The 16,921-nt window shown below is 40.3% G+C and overlaps 3 protein-coding genes across 3 annotated transcripts; 1 reads left to right on the plus strand and 2 right to left on the minus strand.

Moving 5' to 3' along the window:
- Positions 1-219: 219 nt before the first annotated feature.
- On the minus strand, positions 220-2,021 carry LOC128737242 (phenoloxidase-activating factor 2-like). Its single transcript, XM_053831840.1, has 5 exons — positions 1,888-2,021; positions 1,387-1,511; positions 1,162-1,322; positions 894-1,099; positions 220-780 (listed from the first exon to the last, which is right to left on the minus strand). Exons 1-5 carry the CDS (start codon positions 1,951-1,953, stop codon positions 232-234), a joined length of 1,107 nt encoding a protein of 368 aa, XP_053687815.1. The 5' UTR covers positions 1,954-2,021; the 3' UTR covers positions 220-231.
- A 1,415-nt stretch (positions 2,022-3,436) lies between these two features.
- On the plus strand, positions 3,437-11,541 carry LOC128735716 (putative uncharacterized protein DDB_G0271982). Its single transcript, XM_053830201.1, has 3 exons — positions 3,437-3,566; positions 10,337-10,743; positions 10,804-11,541. Exons 1-3 carry the CDS (start codon positions 3,437-3,439, stop codon positions 11,539-11,541), a joined length of 1,275 nt encoding a protein of 424 aa, XP_053686176.1.
- A 343-nt stretch (positions 11,542-11,884) lies between these two features.
- Positions 11,885-15,109, minus strand: LOC128735717 (balbiani ring protein 3-like). The gene is made up of 2 exons (XM_053830202.1): positions 12,494-15,109; positions 11,885-12,438 (listed from the first exon to the last, which is right to left on the minus strand). The coding sequence occupies exons 1-2, from the start codon at positions 15,107-15,109 to the stop codon at positions 11,905-11,907; spliced, it is 3,150 nt and encodes a 1,049-aa protein (XP_053686177.1). The 3' UTR covers positions 11,885-11,904.
- Positions 15,110-16,921: the final 1,812 nt, after the last annotated feature.

Raw genomic sequence — 16,921 nt, forward strand, 5'->3', positions numbered from 1 at the left:
TAAAATATCCCCGAGTCAGCCAAACAATCAAAATTCATCTTCAAGTCTAAAATCTGAAATGATTTTGCGTCATCCATTCCGAATATTTTAATCGATGACGCAAAAGAATGAATGCTTTATGCTACTGATGAAACCGGTTTTATGGTATAATGTGATATTTTATAAATGTGTCTAGGTTTGTCAATAAATAGTTTTATCTTTAGACCTAACAAACTAAGAGATTGCGCATCATTAGAAAGTTGATGTGCTCCCGTCGATACCCAAACTCGCCATCTTATTCCGGATCCACGGAATAAAACTAACGATGTCTGTGTATGCTCCGGGAATACCTTTCTGCCCGCAGCCAATTCCCCAAGCGACAATTCCCACTTGATAGTATCGACCACTGTCCCCCGGAGTGGCACAGGCTAGCGGAGCACCACCGTCTCCCGTACACACGTCGACATTCTCCTCTCCCCCGGCGCACATGTAACTGTCATGCAGTACGAAGCGCGGCCCCAACCGTGTGGACCGGAATGCGTCTTGGCATTGGTCATGTGAAACAACCGGTACCTCTACCCGTCGGAGAATATTCTGCAGTCTTCCTTGTTCAAATTTGTCTTTACCCCATGCACCAGTGAAGCATTCCTGGCCAGTGAAGCTGGAACCGACCGGCGGTAGGCAAATGATTTGAACATTTTTATCTGCGTTGAACGGAGTATCCAGTCTGAGCAAAGCTATGTTGTTGTGGTGATGTTTGTTATAATTTTCGTGGATTATTATTTCCGATGCGTCACGGGTCTACAATGGAATAAGTCCAAAATTTTAAGGGTTATCCAAACAACGAACTCGTGGATTGAATATTAAATTGCAGTTAAGTTAAACAGTTTAATCGTGGTTTAGTAGAAACTCACCTGCGTAGAATACAACTCTCTGTCGGTGTTTGTGTCCCATTCGCCTGCTCGAACGTAATATTTCTCGTTTTTGAAGTTTACCACACAATGAGCAGCTGTCAGTGCCAGATTTGGAGCGATCAACGATGCTCCACATATATATACTTCCTTATAAATGTCGACTACTTGTTGGGATTTCAACACCATCAACGTCCATGGGAATTCACCTATAAACCAGTTATCAAAGACGGTGACACATTTGTTTACACTTATTAATATTCGTTGTTACCGTATTCCGAAACTCCATTTTTATGACCGACCAGTCTGTAGCCAATTCCGTTCTGATTTCTTACACCACATTGACCGAAAGTGAAAGATCCTTTCGGTGCACTGGGAATGATATCACCTTCCGAACAGCAGGTCTCCAGTCTATCGCAACCTTCGTCGAGTCTAGCCAAGTTTAAAATTTTCAGTACAACTTTCATCTCTCCGTAAGTAGCTGATAACGTCTTACCTAAGATCGACGAAATCTGCATCAAGTGCACCTGCTTGAGTGATTGGCAATACTGGAACGACCACAACATCTGAACTTCCAGTTATTTGACATTCATCCTTTTTGACGCATCTTCCCGAGCATTCCTGCAACGGTAGTTGTAATTATTTTGATCAGATGTAAAGTATGTAGTTTTTGCGGTTTGACAGATGGTTTAATGAGAAGCGCTTATTGGTTTTGATTGCATAACCATCGATCATAATGTAATTAACGAATTCCTGTAATTATTATACTTATCGTCTTCAGAAAATATATTCATTCTATTTAGCAATGAATATTTCATATATTGTTATTCTTTATTTGGTTCACGATGAAACGGGAATCGATGATCACTTCACAGTTATTAATATTCACATATTACGAATTGTAACTCACGACTAAACAATTTGTTCACCCTTCACCTAAGATTACGATGCAGATAATCGCACCGAACCCCTTTCGGCCGTTGAGCACTGTACACACCTGTGAATCCGCGAATCGTTGTCCGATGAGAAGCGCGAATGCCACTATCAATACTGGTTTCTTCATCCCAGCTCATCAAACGGACGTGTGTTGATCTTGGTTGAATGGAAGTCACTAACTGGCCGACGATGTGAATGAGCCGGCTAAAGTTAAATGCCACATCCCAGCCGATTGCAAAACGATACAGGTACGAACGAACCCGTATGTTGGTGTGTTTTACCGGCACTGGCCGTAAACAGGTTTTACTCTGATGCTCGATTGACGGGCTATCAAGACAGAGAACTTCTTCGGAGACGGAATTAGTTTTCGTCACATATATCACGAGCTTACATTTCGGTGAAAATGCTGATCAAAGGTAATAACCAGAGGCGTAGAAAGGGAACCGTACCAGGGGATTTACTAGAAGTAATTTCCAGCTAACCAATTCAATCTAGTCGTGCGCGTTTGACACTACCTAGGTAATGATTTTTTTTATTCCCGAATGCAAGCAATTCAAAAATAAACAAAATATAATATAATATAACAATTGTTTAAACTACCGTAAAACAGGGTAACATTGATTATTTCAGGAAAGTTGGCGGAAGTTGTTTATTTCACTTAAGAATGATCTAACTGATCCTGGTTACTCCGATAATCAATGTTACCCCGTTTTACGGTACTTAACTATGTAAATATTTGTACATTCAACTACTTAACCACCTATTCGTCATTTCGTATTCTTCGACTTAGGCTTAAAATATTTTTTATAGGAATTCCTAAAAAAATTGATGAAGATTGATAAGTAGTTGATAAGTACCTCACTTTGCTACGCTCGTTATTAAAAATGATAATTTTGATCAACTATTTATTAATTTTTAAATTTCTGTTGGAGAAGAATAAATGCTTAATGCGAGAAATGTAGATTCAAGCAAACTGAAAATTCTTGATATTAGGCCAAAATATAGACTTAGCGAAGGTGATTTTTAAAAATATAGTGCACGTTTCTTTGTGATTACCTATGTCAATGGACTCGCCTATCGGCGTATTTGGTAACTTTTTTCAGACCTTTTATTTTACTGCTCTCTCTTGTTGTTATTATTATGACAAATTTTCAAAACTATTATAATTGTGCAATAAAACCAATGACTCAGGTAAATTTGCCCAAGAGACCAATTCATTTGTCATTTGTAACCGAAATAGTTACCAATATTTTCACTGTTTCTTTACACATATTATTCTAATATGAAGTAAAAAAATCTTGATGTGTATATATATGTAAGTTTTAGTGACTTTTTTAGTTGATTATTGACTGAATATTGACATGAACTTACAAATACAATAATATGTATTCTCATCTGATCCGTTACGAATCTTTCTGTTTCAAACTTGGAATACCAACTCTATTGCGACGTTACACTCACAGTTGATACGCATATTTCGAAGCTGCGAAGTGTTAGAAACAATAGTCTCAGCTAGCTCTTGCACGTTCCAACACATTAACAAAGCTTCAGACAACTCAAGTGCATCGATGTGTTCGCATCAGGAAGTGAAATAAAATCATTTTTGCAAAATGTCCTACCAACAACTGACTGACGAAACGTTTCCTGCAAGCCTGTCGATGGATTTCGAGATTCTGGAGGACGAAATTTCTATCAGCCCACCCAGAATACTGGAGCCGGATAAGACGAACGGCGCTGCCGGTGAGTATCGATTGTCTTGAAGTCGTATGGTTGATTGAAAAGAGAGTCCGCTGTTAAAACTCATTCACTGTGGCTACGTTTGTTTATTAGAAGTCTAACAATAAGGAAGAGAAACATTGATATCCATTTCAAAGACTATAACTCCGTTTACCAATATAAAATAAATTTCAAATAACCGTATAAACAATATACTGTAATTTTTACTAGTATATTTGCTTCAAGCAGTTTTACAGTGAACAATCCGTCTGATAAAATAAACACTAGGTACGAAAAGTTTTGCACTTTTAATATTATGAAATAAATTAAAGACGAATAAAATCTAATACTATGCGATAATGGGAAATAATAATACATATCAATGACGTCACGGAACGTTTATTATATATACGTGTATTTTAGAATTGTTTAACAAGTGCAATCAATGCCGTCTGAAATAGGATGACTGATCGTGGTTCGCACCGCACATTCGCAGATGTGTTTAAAATTACAATGATTCTCGATAAGTATTTCTGACGTATGGAAAGAAGCATTAAAGACGATTCTATTTCTTGACTTGGACGAAACTTTTGAAGTCTAGTTAATTTGTAAATTGATTTGAAATTTATTGTTATTGTTATGTTTAAGCGGAGTTTTTCAAAAAATTGCCGTACTAGTGAAAAACTCCCATGAAAAGCCGTCCTACTGACTAAATACAGTTTGTGAAAAACTTTTGCTTTATGATAAATAATGATTTTCTTGGTTGCTGAGAAAATTTGTTGACATTTTTATTCGATTTTTGCGGTGTGAGTGGTTCCCTAACCAGCTGATGCTATTCATGGTTCGTTCGCCTCCTCCACGTTCCGTCTTCCATCTGCACTCCGCCGTAGATGGTGCGCAACTCCTTCCGTTCGAAAACACTAAGGGCGCGTTGGTCCTCCACGAGCATAGTCCATGTCTCATGGGCGTTAACTTCGTGCGGTGGCGAATTTCGTTCGATCGTAGTGTCCTACGGAGTTTAAAGTAGGCACGATTTCCTGCCATAATACGTCTTTGTATTTCTCTGCCGGTGTCGTTGTCTGCGGTAACCAGTGAGCCCAGATACACGAACTCTTCTACCACCTCGATTTCATCATCGTCTAAATGAATCCGAAGAGGGAGGTCAGCATTCACTTCCCTAGAACCTCTTCCTTTCATGTATTTTGTTTTCGATACATTAATGACAAGTCCAATCCGTTTGGCTTCAGCTTTCAGTCCGATGTACGTTTCCCCCAGATAACACAAGATCGTAATAGAAAGTGCACATTAAATGGTATGCATATTAATTTTACATTGGAATTGCATAATGATTAGAGTGTGTCAAGGCGAAGTGTACAATAAGTTGTTTTGCGATCGTGCGAGTCGTCATATACAACTTATGGCTTGCGGATTGTAAAGCAGTATAGATGATTGTAACCTTTAGTTATATCTTAATCGTATATTGAGGAACATTAAGTCGCGTGTTCCAAAAATTGTTGTATAGAATGCAAGATAGAATTATCAAAATTTCTGCACGTATATTACCTCCACTTTGGTAGTTATATGTTCTTATGTGGTGTGAAATATAACTTTTTCGTGCGGATATGATTTCGTATCTCTCAGTTGCAACCGAAATATACAAACCAAATTGTTTACTGGGTCGCCATCCTCTCAAAGGTACGTATAATAATGTCAACGTCGTCAGCGAAGCCAAGAAGCTGGACGGAGTTCGTGAACATCATGCCACTCGTGTCTATCCCCGCTCTTTTTATCACACCCTCCAAAGCGATGTTGAACAGCAAACTTGAAAGCCCATCATTTTTCCGTAACCCTCTTCGAGATTCAAAGGGACTCGAGACTGCCCCTGATACTCGAACAACACACATTATTCGATTCATCGTCGCCTTGATCATTCGCGTTAGTTTATCCAGAAATCCGTAGTAGTGCATAAGCTGCCATAGCTGATCTCGATCGATCGTGTCACACGCCGATTCGAAGTCGCTAAATAAATGATGCGTGGACACGTTGTATTCTCGACATTTCTGCAACACTTGCCGAAGCGCGAAAATTTGATCCGTGGTGGCACGGGCACCCATGAATCCCGCTTGATGTTGCCCCATGAACTCCTTTGCAAATGGTGATAGTCGACGACATAAAAGTTGGGAGAGTACCTTCTAGGCGGCGTTCAACAGTGTAATTGCGCGGTAATTACAACAATCCAACTTGTCGCCCTTTTTGTAGATCGGACACACGATGCCTTTCGTCCACTCTTCCGGTAGTAGCACCTCCTCCCAAATCTTGACAATGACCCAGTGTAGCGCTCTAGCCGGTGCGTCACCACCGTATTTCAGCAGCTCGCCGGGTAGCTGATCAGCCCCAGCCGCTTTATTGTTCTTCAGCCGACCAATTTCTTCTGCTACCTCCTGGAGGTCGGGGGTTGGTATTCTGTCGTCTTCTGCACGTGCTCCAAGATCCAAGATCCAAGATCTCATCACCTTCATGTTCAGCTACATCGCTGTTAAGTCTTTAGTCTTTAGTCTTTAGTCTTTAGTCTTTAGTCTTTAGTCTTTAGTCTTTAGTCTTTAGTCTTTAGTCTTTAGTCTTTAGTCTTTAGTCTTTAGTCTTTAGTCTTTAGTCTTTAGTCTTTAGTCTTTAGTCTTTAGTCTTTAGTCTTTAGTCTTTAGTCTTTAGTCTTTAGTCTTTAGTCTTTAGTCTTTAGTCTTTAGTCTTTAGTCTTTAGTCTTTAGTCTTTAGTCTTTAGTCTTTAGTCTTTGGTCTTTAGTCTTTAGTCTTTAGTCTTTAGTCTTTAGTCTTTAGTCTTTAGTCTTTAGTCTTTAGTCTTTAGTCTTTAGTCTTTAGTCTTTAGTCTTTAGTCTTTAGTCTTTAGTCTTTAGTCTTTAGTCTTTAGTCTTTAGTCTTTAGTCTTTAGTCTTTAGTCTTTAGTCTTTAGTCTTTAGTCTTTAGTGTTTAGTCTTTAGTCTGTTTTATTTGTATGAGAGTCCATATCCCCCTACCACAGGGGTGAGAGGTCTCTAACTATCATAAAATAAATTCAAGACACCAAAATCTCCCACATGCTAAATTTGGTTCCATTTGCTTGATTAGTTCTAGAGTTATGAGGAAATTTGTATTTCGTTTGTATGAGAGCCCCCCCTCCTAAAATGGTAAGGGGTTCTAATTCATCATAGAAAATATGGTTGCCTCCAAAAACACCCGCATGCCAAATATGGTTCCATTTGCTTGATTAGTTCTCGAGTTATGAGGAAATTTGTATATCATTTGTATAGGATCCCCCCCTCCTTAAACGGGGAGGGGTCCCAATTCATCATAGAAAAAAATTTTGTCTCCAAAAACACCCACATGCCAAATTTGTTTCCATTTTCTTGATTAGTTCTCGAGTTATGAGGAAATTTGTATTTCTTTGGTACAGGAGCCCCCCCCCCCTCTTAAAGTGGGGAGGGGTCCTAATACACTATAGAAAATATTCTTGCCCTCGAAAAACTTCACTTGCCAAATTTGGTTCCATTTGCTTGATTAGTTCTCGAGTTATAAGGAAGTTTGTATTTCATTTGTATGGAAGCCTCCCTCTTAAAGGGGAGAGGTGTCATAATTCCCCTTCTAAAGAGGGGAGGGGTCCCAATTTACCATAGAATAAATTCTTGTCACCGAAAACACCCACATGCCAAATTTTATCCTATTTGCTTGATTAATTCTCGAGTTATGCAGAAATTTGAGTTTCATATGTATGGGAGCCCCCCCCCCCTCTTAGTGGGGGGAGGGGTCTCTAACCATCACTAAAACCTTGCCCCAAAAACCTCTACATGCAAATTGTCACGCCGATTTGTTCAGTAGTTTTCGATTCTATAAGGAACATCCCGACAGACAGATATCCATTTTTATATATAAGATAAAACTTGCATTCCAAAGACCGTATTACCGCAGAGTGTCATTCCCCAATTTAGATTCTATGAAAGATTTTCAACTCTAATAGCTTTGCCAATTATAAATGGATTTCGATCATTATAGATTGAAAGTATAAAGTTTAGCTCACTTATACAGTGAAAACTGCAATCTTCTATATGAGGTTTTTAATATAAAAATTATTGAATTTTACTGTTTTCCCTTTGCTCAATTTTGAGGACCGAGACTTCTGTTTATGGAATGCAGCTAAATTTATCAATTTTCTTGGGTAAAGTTTCCATATTTTTTATTTCCATAAAATAATTTGAATAAGCAAGTTCTCAACTGTATAAAACCAAACTTTGCGTGGTCCTACGTTAACGCGGCGGTAGTTTTTTAGATGCAACCTTCAAGTTTTGCTGCAATTAAAAAAGCCCACATAATAGAAGCCGCTAATGGTGATGGTTCTCAACATCTGGAATTCAACAAAAACATCCATTGTTACTATCTTTTACGATAAATTCCGTACAACGATATAGATTAACCAACCTATTTTGAACCCCATCAGCATCTGTACATAATTTGGACACTTCCACTTGATTTTCCTGTAAGTGTCCAAAATACGTTGGATACCCTACGAATTGGTGATGGCTGGGTCGCGACCTAGTCAAGACATCTTTCACGTTGATTTCCTCCGTTCCTGGTACCGGTGAGGTTGTAGAAGAGAACTTTTTTCGTCGCACTGTCGTCCGGCATCCTTACGACGTGTCCGACCCACCATAGTATACCGCTGGTAATCTCTGCCAGCAGTGCATATAACTCGAGATACATACGCCTCCGTAACTCTTTACTTTCAGTTTGTACTCCGCAAAATATCGTCCGCAACTGGAACACAACAACGGCGCCTATGTCCTCGAATGCCTTCGAATTGCGGCACTCGAGAGTGTCCCCGAGTGGCGCACTAAACACATCACTCGATCCAATGTAGCTTTGATCAGTCGCGTCAGTTTATCGGGAAAACCATAATTGTGCATTATATGCCATCGACTGTATCTAATGCTGCTTTGAAATCAATAAAGCAGTCAAACCGATCACCCTTTTTGTAGATGGGACATACCGTGAACCCCCGTTGGTATGACCTTCTTTAATCTGAACATTTTTAATCTACACCCCGGTGGTATGAATGCGTTCACATTAAAAACCGATCAAGCGTCACACACAATTGACGTTAAAGTGGACCGGTAAATTAAAAAAAGCAAAAAATCTTAATGCGTTTCCTCTTGCTCAGGAGCTTTGGCAATATAGTTCATATGCAACTTATCTCTCTCCAGTACTCAAAATAGACCATTTTAGTCTAAACTGCCGAGCCAATTTCGTATTATACAAACCGAACCTTTAGAATTCGCGCATGTTTGAGATGTTTTCAAAACGTTTGTTTTTGTCAAATCAAAACAACAAGTTTATAGGGTGTGCGTCTTGCGCGTGTGTGGAAATAAATAGAGTTACCAAATATTCAGATTAAAAATGAACTCGCCCAATCTGAACGAGCTGTTTTTCATATTAGCGGGGGTTGAGTGTACCACTCCTTCCATCCATTTCTCCGTTAGCTTCTCAAGCGCCAAAATCTTGAAAATAACCCAGTGTAGAGCCGTTGGCAGCGTTTCTAAGTCATGTTTATAAAGCTTTGCTGGTAGGCGATCATTACCAGCGACCTTGTTGGTCTTCAGCAATCAGATTTCTCGTTTGACTACTTGGAGATCAGGTGCTGGGACATTACTATCTTCCATGGGCACTCCTAGGTTAACTTTCGTTCCGCCTCCTTGTGCAGCTTCGCCATTGCATTGAGGTGTTCATCGAAGAACTGCTTCCATTTGTCGATTACCTCGCGCTCGTTTGGGATTAGGTTCCCATACATATAGCTCGTTTCGTACTTCACAGTATGAATGGTTCTTGCAAATCAATATGTGCTCGCAGCGATGCTATGTTTCGTACGAAAGGCAGTTCAAGTTTCGAAAAAGGAATGCAGCACCTAGGTTTTACTTTGTTGTACAACAGTAATTTTTTCAATGAACAAAGCAAAAGGTAGAAGAAAACAATAGAATTTGGGGTATAATTAGTTATGCTTAGAGTGAGACGGTAAGACGTGACGAGGAAAGAGCAAAATTGTTCAACTATTAGGTTTGCAGTTCATTGTATTTTGTCATACTATGAGATCCTCTGGGTAGAACCGACTTTTAATACCGGATACGAATTTAAAAGATTCTGCCTAGATCCGTATGATTTGCCGATATTGTCAAACCCTTGAAACGTATGATCTCTGGAGATCAGTCCATAGTAATGTAAAAAAGTTCTACACATGTAGCTTGTCTGCGACTTCTTCTTTCAGTTTACTAGGTTCAGAAGTGTTCCTCAAAGTGCTCGTTTTACATACTCTATTTGCATATTCACATACAAATAGTTGTTTTGGCAGTGGTACCGCTCCGTTACTTACCTACTTTTTGATCCATGCTGACGCACATGGATTTGGAATTGGTAGAACAAATGAGTAAAATCAGAGATGATCACCCGCCAGTCCACTGCCGATGATCACACGCCATGGTTTTCACTTGTCGCCAGATGTTCTCATCGATATGCCGGATGTCAATAGCTAAACCACGTCGCCACGAGCGTCTGAGTCTGTCTCTTCTTCGTGATCCATGTTGATTCCAATTCAATTTGGAATGAATTTCAATTTCAATTTCAATTTGGAGATACTAAGATACAAATACCATTATTTTATCAAGTCGAAATAGCTTAAAAAGTGACATATCTTGCTAACTGTAGCCAGAACTCGCCCTGTTTTTCCCTACTAATATTTTACTTTGTCTTCCTGAAAGCACCATCCTCCGTTGCTGCTTCACACCTATCCGGGTCCAATACATCTAGCGGAAACTATAGTTTCTCGACGGAAAACGAAAACGGCAGTAGCTCGAGTGGTTCCAGTAATCCCCCTAGCAAGTTTCATCCAACCACTAGTAAACAAGTCATCACTGCAAAGGACACGAAGAAAGTTTCATCTAACACTTTGGCTAAGCCAGTAACCGGTCAAAAAAAAGCGAAGTCACTGGAAAACCTCTTGAATAATGTACCACCTCAAACCAGTTCTCTGAAACGGCAAAAATACGGTCATATTAAAAGTAAGGTAAAACAGTACATTGATGAGACGACTAAGAAACGGGATCGACAGCCTCTCCTGCGGCATAAGTCTATGCCGGAGACCTGCATTGAATGTCCAGCTGAAAAGGTTAGTAAAAAAAGGTTAGCATTTTGTGTGTAACATAAATTCTAAAACAAATTATTTTAGAACGATGAAATTGACTTGGAAACGAATACGGATAACCTAAAGACAATGCTAAGAGAAAAGACTGAGGAGCTAGACAGCTTGAAACGGCACCTGAACTTCTGCGAGATGCAAAGAGAAGACAACGTTTTTACGATAGAGGCTCTGAAACGGAAAATAGAATCAATGCGCCTTGAACATTCCAAGCGTGAAAATGAACGACAGCGAGAGCGAGAGGTTGAAAAAGAGCGCGAAAAATTAGCAATTATGAATACCTATCTGCGATACAGTAATCCATCATTGAATCGAATATTTGCTACCGTTAGTACCCAAACAAGTCCGGTTCATGTAACATTCAATATCAGCACCTTCCAAAGTGACGACAGTATCCATGACCTTCTAGCGGAAAGTTTTACTGCTACCCCGCCGACATCCGATAGAAGAAGCACCAAAATTATTCGCACTTCGCAGCTGTCAACCGAACCGGATGCTGAGGACAGACCGGCTGAAAGCAGCGAGCAGGAGAAGATCAGTCCAGATTCAGCCACTCATCCGGAGGGTTCACCAGATTATCTCCAGCTGCTGCCACTAAGCGAGTTTTCGGGCGGAACGATGAACACGGAAGACACGGACACTGCTATATCACAGGACCACGCCGAAGTTTGTCAGGAGTGCATGGCCCGAAAGCAGAACAAACGAAAGAAAAAGAGTAAGAAGATCAGGCTGGCCAGTTTCTTCTGTATCAAGAAAGTGAAAGACTAAATGTACGCGTCATGCCAAAATCATTGTACTATAATTCAACTCCTGTAACTATTGTATGTTTTTATAAATTTTAACAGTAAATAACGCACGTGTTTTATATTTAATATCTTTTAATTTCGTCATTGTATAGCCATTTTTGTCAACTTACCATGTAGAAAATAATGTTAATATTCTTTGCTCCAAGTATAAGATACTACAATGCATTTAGGCTCTTGTTATAGACGATTCAGGAAAATATATTATTGTTTTGATAACTCTAAAACGTTATTTTTCGTCGAACGTAATGATTTACCTAAGAGATTAGATTGGAAATTAGAATTAGTATTTACACATTGGTCGTAAAAATGTTCCTAAGTTCTGATATCAGGGCAGTGCCGGCAGATATAACCGGTTTGGCATTGGTGGCATCGGCACTTGCATAAAGCTGGGTGATATTTGTTCTCTTATCCACATTTCATACGAACCAGTAGCGGTCAGAACGTTCGGGACCGCAGATTTGTCACAAAGTTCACTTTTTCCGGTAGAAATCCCAAACACTTTCCAACTGCGTCCACCACTTTCGAAACAGACCAGTGGAGATCCTTGGAAACTGTCACAGTACAAACTGGATTCAAAACGGTCGGTACAGAACATACCTTCCGGACAGTTGAATTGCCCAGCTTTTAACCTTAGTAAATGTTTCTCGGGGATAGCGTTCGCAATGTCGTCCTTCATTATGGACCGTTTGTTCCATCCGATTAAGAAGCAGTCGGAATTCGAAATCCCCTCTGAGTACTGCGAAAGGCAGACATTACTCTTGGTGGTAGAATTTTTACTCAACCTTAGCACCGCAATGTTTGCATCTCCTGATTGAGCGTTGTAATCCGGATGGATTGTTATTTTAGATATTCCGTATTCCTAAAACGAAATATTGCTATTAATATTGTAATCGTTTTTGGGGACTTTATAATACCCTTCTTTTTGAGAGGGTGTTCAATGGTTTAAGATTGAAGTCCCCAATCCGTGCATAGATTTGGTCGGCGTTAAAGTTGGTCAAGCAATCGGCAGAAGTGAGAATTAAACCCGGTTGAAGTAATGAACCTACGCATTCGTATTGATTTCTTTCAATACCCAGTAGTTTCTGGCGACTCCAAATGCTGACTAACCACGGAACATCGACTTTGCCTAGGATGGACGTTCTCGGATCATTGTTCATGGTACAGGACTGCGAGTTTTCCTGCGGACTGATCGGATTTAATGGTTTTGGTTGACCTGTTAAGTGAACGATCAGTTCCGGTTTACTGCAACAGATTTCATTTTGAGAACAACGGTTATCATGTAACCTGAGATTAATTTCATTGTAATCTTTAACATTATCAGAACAGTATTCCTTTGGTACACACGTTCCATCGCATGTCGTAGTGTTCACCAATATCTTGGGAGATGTACAACATACCTTGTTTATCGGACATGTTCCACTATCAGTATCACGCAAATTTACTTCGCCTAAATCATCTGCGCATTGCTGGTGAGCAACGCAAACTCCATTGCAAGAATTCGAACCGGTCTGGGTCTCGCAGCAAACTTGATTTGCAGGACAGCCTGAATTACTTTTTCTAAGATTAATTACATTACTTCCAGAACCATTATTGCGACATTGTTGATGGGGAACGCATTTTCCTTTGCACTTTGTAGATGTTGATAGCTTCAGCTTTTCACAGCAAACTTGATTATTGGAACAGTAAGCATTCGAGCTTCGCAAGTTTATAAAATTTTCATCACACTCCTCGGATGAAGTACACACACCGTTACACGCATCGGATGGTAACGAACTTTGGCAGCAAACTTGATTGAAGGGACAACCGTTGCCAGTCAATCTTAAATTGATCAACGCTTTATCATCTGCATTATATTGTGGACACTGCTCAAGTCGAACACAACGACCATTACAGGTAGCTTTTGACACATCTGATCTGGACTTCACGTGTTCGCAGCAAATTTGATTGCCAGGACATTGATCATCCGAACTTTTTAAGTTAAATCCTCCAGAATCCAAGCACAGGTCGTTCGGAACACATGTCCCATTACAAAAAATGTTCAATGCTTTAGACTGACTACAGCAAATTTGCCCAACTGAACATCCTTCTGATTTCAATCTAAGATTGATCGAATGATCCGAGTATGCTCCCCCCGGACACTGCCTGGCAGATACGCAGATTCCATCGCAGGTTTTTACCTCCGGAATACTCAATACAGTAGTTTTAAGATCCATACAGCAAATTTGACTCTTCGGGCAACTCTGATCCATAAATCTTAAATTTATTGCATTGGTAGGTGTCTGACACTGATCGTATGAAGTACAAGTTCCTGGGCATAACATTTTCTGAGGATATGAATCGACAACTGGAGGTGCACTGAGAAACATATGTTTGTTAGTCTTAGGGTGCGAGCAGCACTGCGTGTTCGGAGGACAATTATCGCTAGTTGCCCTCAGGTTCACCAAAGACGTACTTGTATCGGCACAGTCTTCTGGTGGAATGCACAACCCATCACCACAAGTCTCCGCAGCAAACGGCTTTCTACAACAAACTTGATTTACCGGGCACAAAGCACTCGAGAGTCGTAAATCGATAGAGCTGCTTTGAGCAAGTTCTGGACAATCGCGTAGTGCAACGCACTTTCCATTACAACCTTGAGGAACATCTAAAATTAGTTTCTTTTTCTTACAGCAAACTTGATTCTTTGGACATCTTTGCTTGGAATAATCCAACTCGAATGGACCGTCGTCACATTCTTGGTAAGAAACGCAAGATCCTTCACATTCATTTGGCATTTGAATGGGTTTTAAAGATGAGCAACAAATTTGATTTGCTGAGCAGGTATCGTCCATCAATCGTAAATTAATCTCAGCTTCGGGTGAGAAATCATCCGCGCAAAATTCACTAGCGGTGCATGTTCCTGTACATTTTGATTGAGGCACGCTTTCGCAACATATTAAACTAGGAGGACATTCATCCGAAATTCGAAGATTGATTTGACTGCTTTCCGAAGCCATTTTCATGCATTTAAACAATGGAACACAGTTTCCTTTGCATGCATTGCCCTGTGACGTTATCTGCTGGTTAAAACTTTTACAACAAACTTCATTAAAAGGACAATTCGAATCCAATAATCTCAAGTTAATATCAGTGTCGGCTTCCAAACACTGATCAATCGACATACAAACACCATCCTTGCATCCTTGCGTGGGATTTTTACAACAAATCTGACTGGACGGACATCTTCCATATTGATAACGCAAATTAATGCCACCTCCGGATTCACTGTCGACTTCCGGACATTGATCGAACGGCACACATAGCCCTTCACAATAATCTTCCTTATCCGTGTCGACAAGATTAATGTTCACCTGAAGTGGCGGGCTGTACGAATCCTCTCGGCAACACACGTATCCCGCGGAACATTCGTTCAAATCCACACGTTCATCTATTAATCCTTCGCCGAACAATTTAATTATTCCGTTTTCGCACAGATATTCCGGTACACAAATTCCGTCCCCGTTCTGGCAACTTTCGGTTTCATTCGCCATCGATTCAGTCACACTACACGCAAGGACGTACAGCAAGGTTAGCAACAACCGACGCGTCGGAGCTGAGTTTTGTGATGCTTGCCTACTTGGATGGCCCATCTCTAGTGTACTAAAGTGAAAGAACATGGGCGGCTGGCTGACGCACTAGTCGTCTGTCAAACGAAAAATACCGGTTTTCAGCATTCTGGTCACGGCGACGCGTAATTACGAAAACTGGATAGGAGATGTCCGGAAGCTGAGAGCATTGTTGGCATAATCGCTAAAGTGGGGAATATTATTTATATTTGATGCACTGTGATTCCATGAACACATTGCCGTTCCCAGGTTTAAAGATTTGGGGTAGCTTGTATACTAACCTATGCTGCCAGCACAATTCCGTAATCAGTTCGTTGGTGGCATTAAACCTATTATACTCATTAAAAAATCATATTACCTAAAATTTATCAAATTTTACATTTAAGTTTTTTAACAGCGATAATGTTATTTCTTAGGTTTTTAGTAAAACAGTTCAAGAACTAACAACTTTTCATACCATTTAAAACGTTCATAGGTCGCAAATATCGTTTTAAGTATCGTATTTGGTAAGGAAACACATTTGTAGCATATTTTAAACCACAACGCATTTGATGCACGGTTTCTGACTGGCACGGTTATCGACGAGATCGCGCTGCGAAGATTGTACATACCTAAGAGAACATATCCATGTGAAATTGTGACATGTTCAATGTGCAGTCGTCATGGTCCTTTGGTTTGCGGCGTCGTCGGCTATTCTTACAGTAGAATGATGAACGAGCTTAACTTCGATTCCCGATCAAGTCAGCATTTTTTTCAGGAACAAAAGATATTTTGCTATTTTCCGTTATGTGTCGATATCATACTACTTTTATCATTTAGCTTTATTATATTCGTATAGCACACGAAGCCTTTTTTAAATGTACAGATATTCGTACAGATACACCCTCGATTACATTATATATGTACGCAACATTCATAAATGATGAACCAATCTCTTTCAACAACAGAAGAATTCGTTTTACGGGGTTAGACCCGGCGTAGTGGTTAGCATTCACGCCTCTCACGCCGAGGACCCGGGCATTGGCGTAGGTAGGAAATTTCCCTGGAGGGAGCCTAGCGGGTGCCTTCCAAAAAAATTTGACTATGATTTCGTTACTACTGCTGTTAGCGATAGCACAGGGTTTCGTAGGGAAATACCAGGCGGACTTCATGAGGGTCCGCGCAATTACCAGATGTCTTACCATCCGACAGGTCTTGCAGAAATGTCGGGAGTACAAGGTGTCCACGCATCACATCATTTTAAAGCAACATACGATACAGTCGCTCGAGACCACCTATGGCAGATAATGCACGAACACAGCTTTCCGAATAAACTGACGCAACTGATCAGAGATACATTGGATCGAGTGATGTGTTTCGTGTGCATCTCGGGGATACTTTCGAGTTTCTTTGAAACGCGGCGAGGGTTGAGGTAAGGTGACGACTTATTTTGCATGGGTTTCAACATCGCACTTGAGGGGGTGATTCGACGAAATCGGAGTCTAAGAGGATTGGGCTAAACATAAATACGTCGAAGACCAAATACTCAAAGGAAACAAACGCGTGTCTCTCGCGGACGGTAACTGTTGACGGCGACGAATTAGAAGTGGCAGATGACTTCGTGTATTTGAGATCGCTGGTGCCCACGGCCAACAACACTAGTAAGGGGATCCAACAGCGCATTTATGCGGGATTGTTCTTCGCAAAATGCTACAATCCAGAAGCATACGCTACCATTCGAAGAACAGTAGTTTATTA

This window comes from Sabethes cyaneus, chromosome 2 (assembly GCF_943734655.1).
Source record: "Sabethes cyaneus chromosome 2, idSabCyanKW18_F2, whole genome shotgun sequence".
Lineage (NCBI taxonomy): Eukaryota > Metazoa > Arthropoda > Insecta > Diptera > Culicidae > Sabethes > Sabethes cyaneus.

What these genes read in the sequence shown, in the direction of transcription:
- LOC128737242 (XM_053831840.1), bottom strand. Translation starts at nt 1,953, where the DNA reads ATGAAGAAACCAGTATTGATAGTGGCATTCGCGCTTCTCATCGGACAA. An exon ending in AACGATTCGCGGATTCACAG is followed by an intron (nt 1,512 to 1,887) that starts GTGTGTACAGTG and finishes CTACCGTTGCAG; the next exon opens with GAATGCTCGGGAAGATGCGT. An exon ending in GAGAGTTGTATTCTACGCAG is followed by an intron (nt 781 to 893) that starts GTGAGTTTCTAC and finishes ATTCCATTGTAG; the next exon opens with ACCCGTGACGCATCGGAAAT.
- LOC128735716 (XM_053830201.1), top strand. Translation starts at nt 3,437, where the DNA reads ATGTCCTACCAACAACTGACTGACGAAACGTTTCCTGCAAGCCTGTCG. An exon ending in TAAGACGAACGGCGCTGCCG is followed by an intron (nt 3,567 to 10,336) that starts GTGAGTATCGAT and finishes TCTTCCTGAAAG; the next exon opens with CACCATCCTCCGTTGCTGCT. An exon ending in TTGAATGTCCAGCTGAAAAG is followed by an intron (nt 10,744 to 10,803) that starts GTTAGTAAAAAA and finishes AAATTATTTTAG; the next exon opens with AACGATGAAATTGACTTGGA.
- LOC128735717 (XM_053830202.1), bottom strand. Translation starts at nt 15,109, where the DNA reads ATGGCGAATGAAACCGAAAGTTGCCAGAACGGGGACGGAATTTGTGTA. An exon ending in ACACCCTCTCAAAAAGAAGG is followed by an intron (nt 12,439 to 12,493) that starts GTATTATAAAGT and finishes ATTTCGTTTTAG; the next exon opens with GAATACGGAATATCTAAAAT.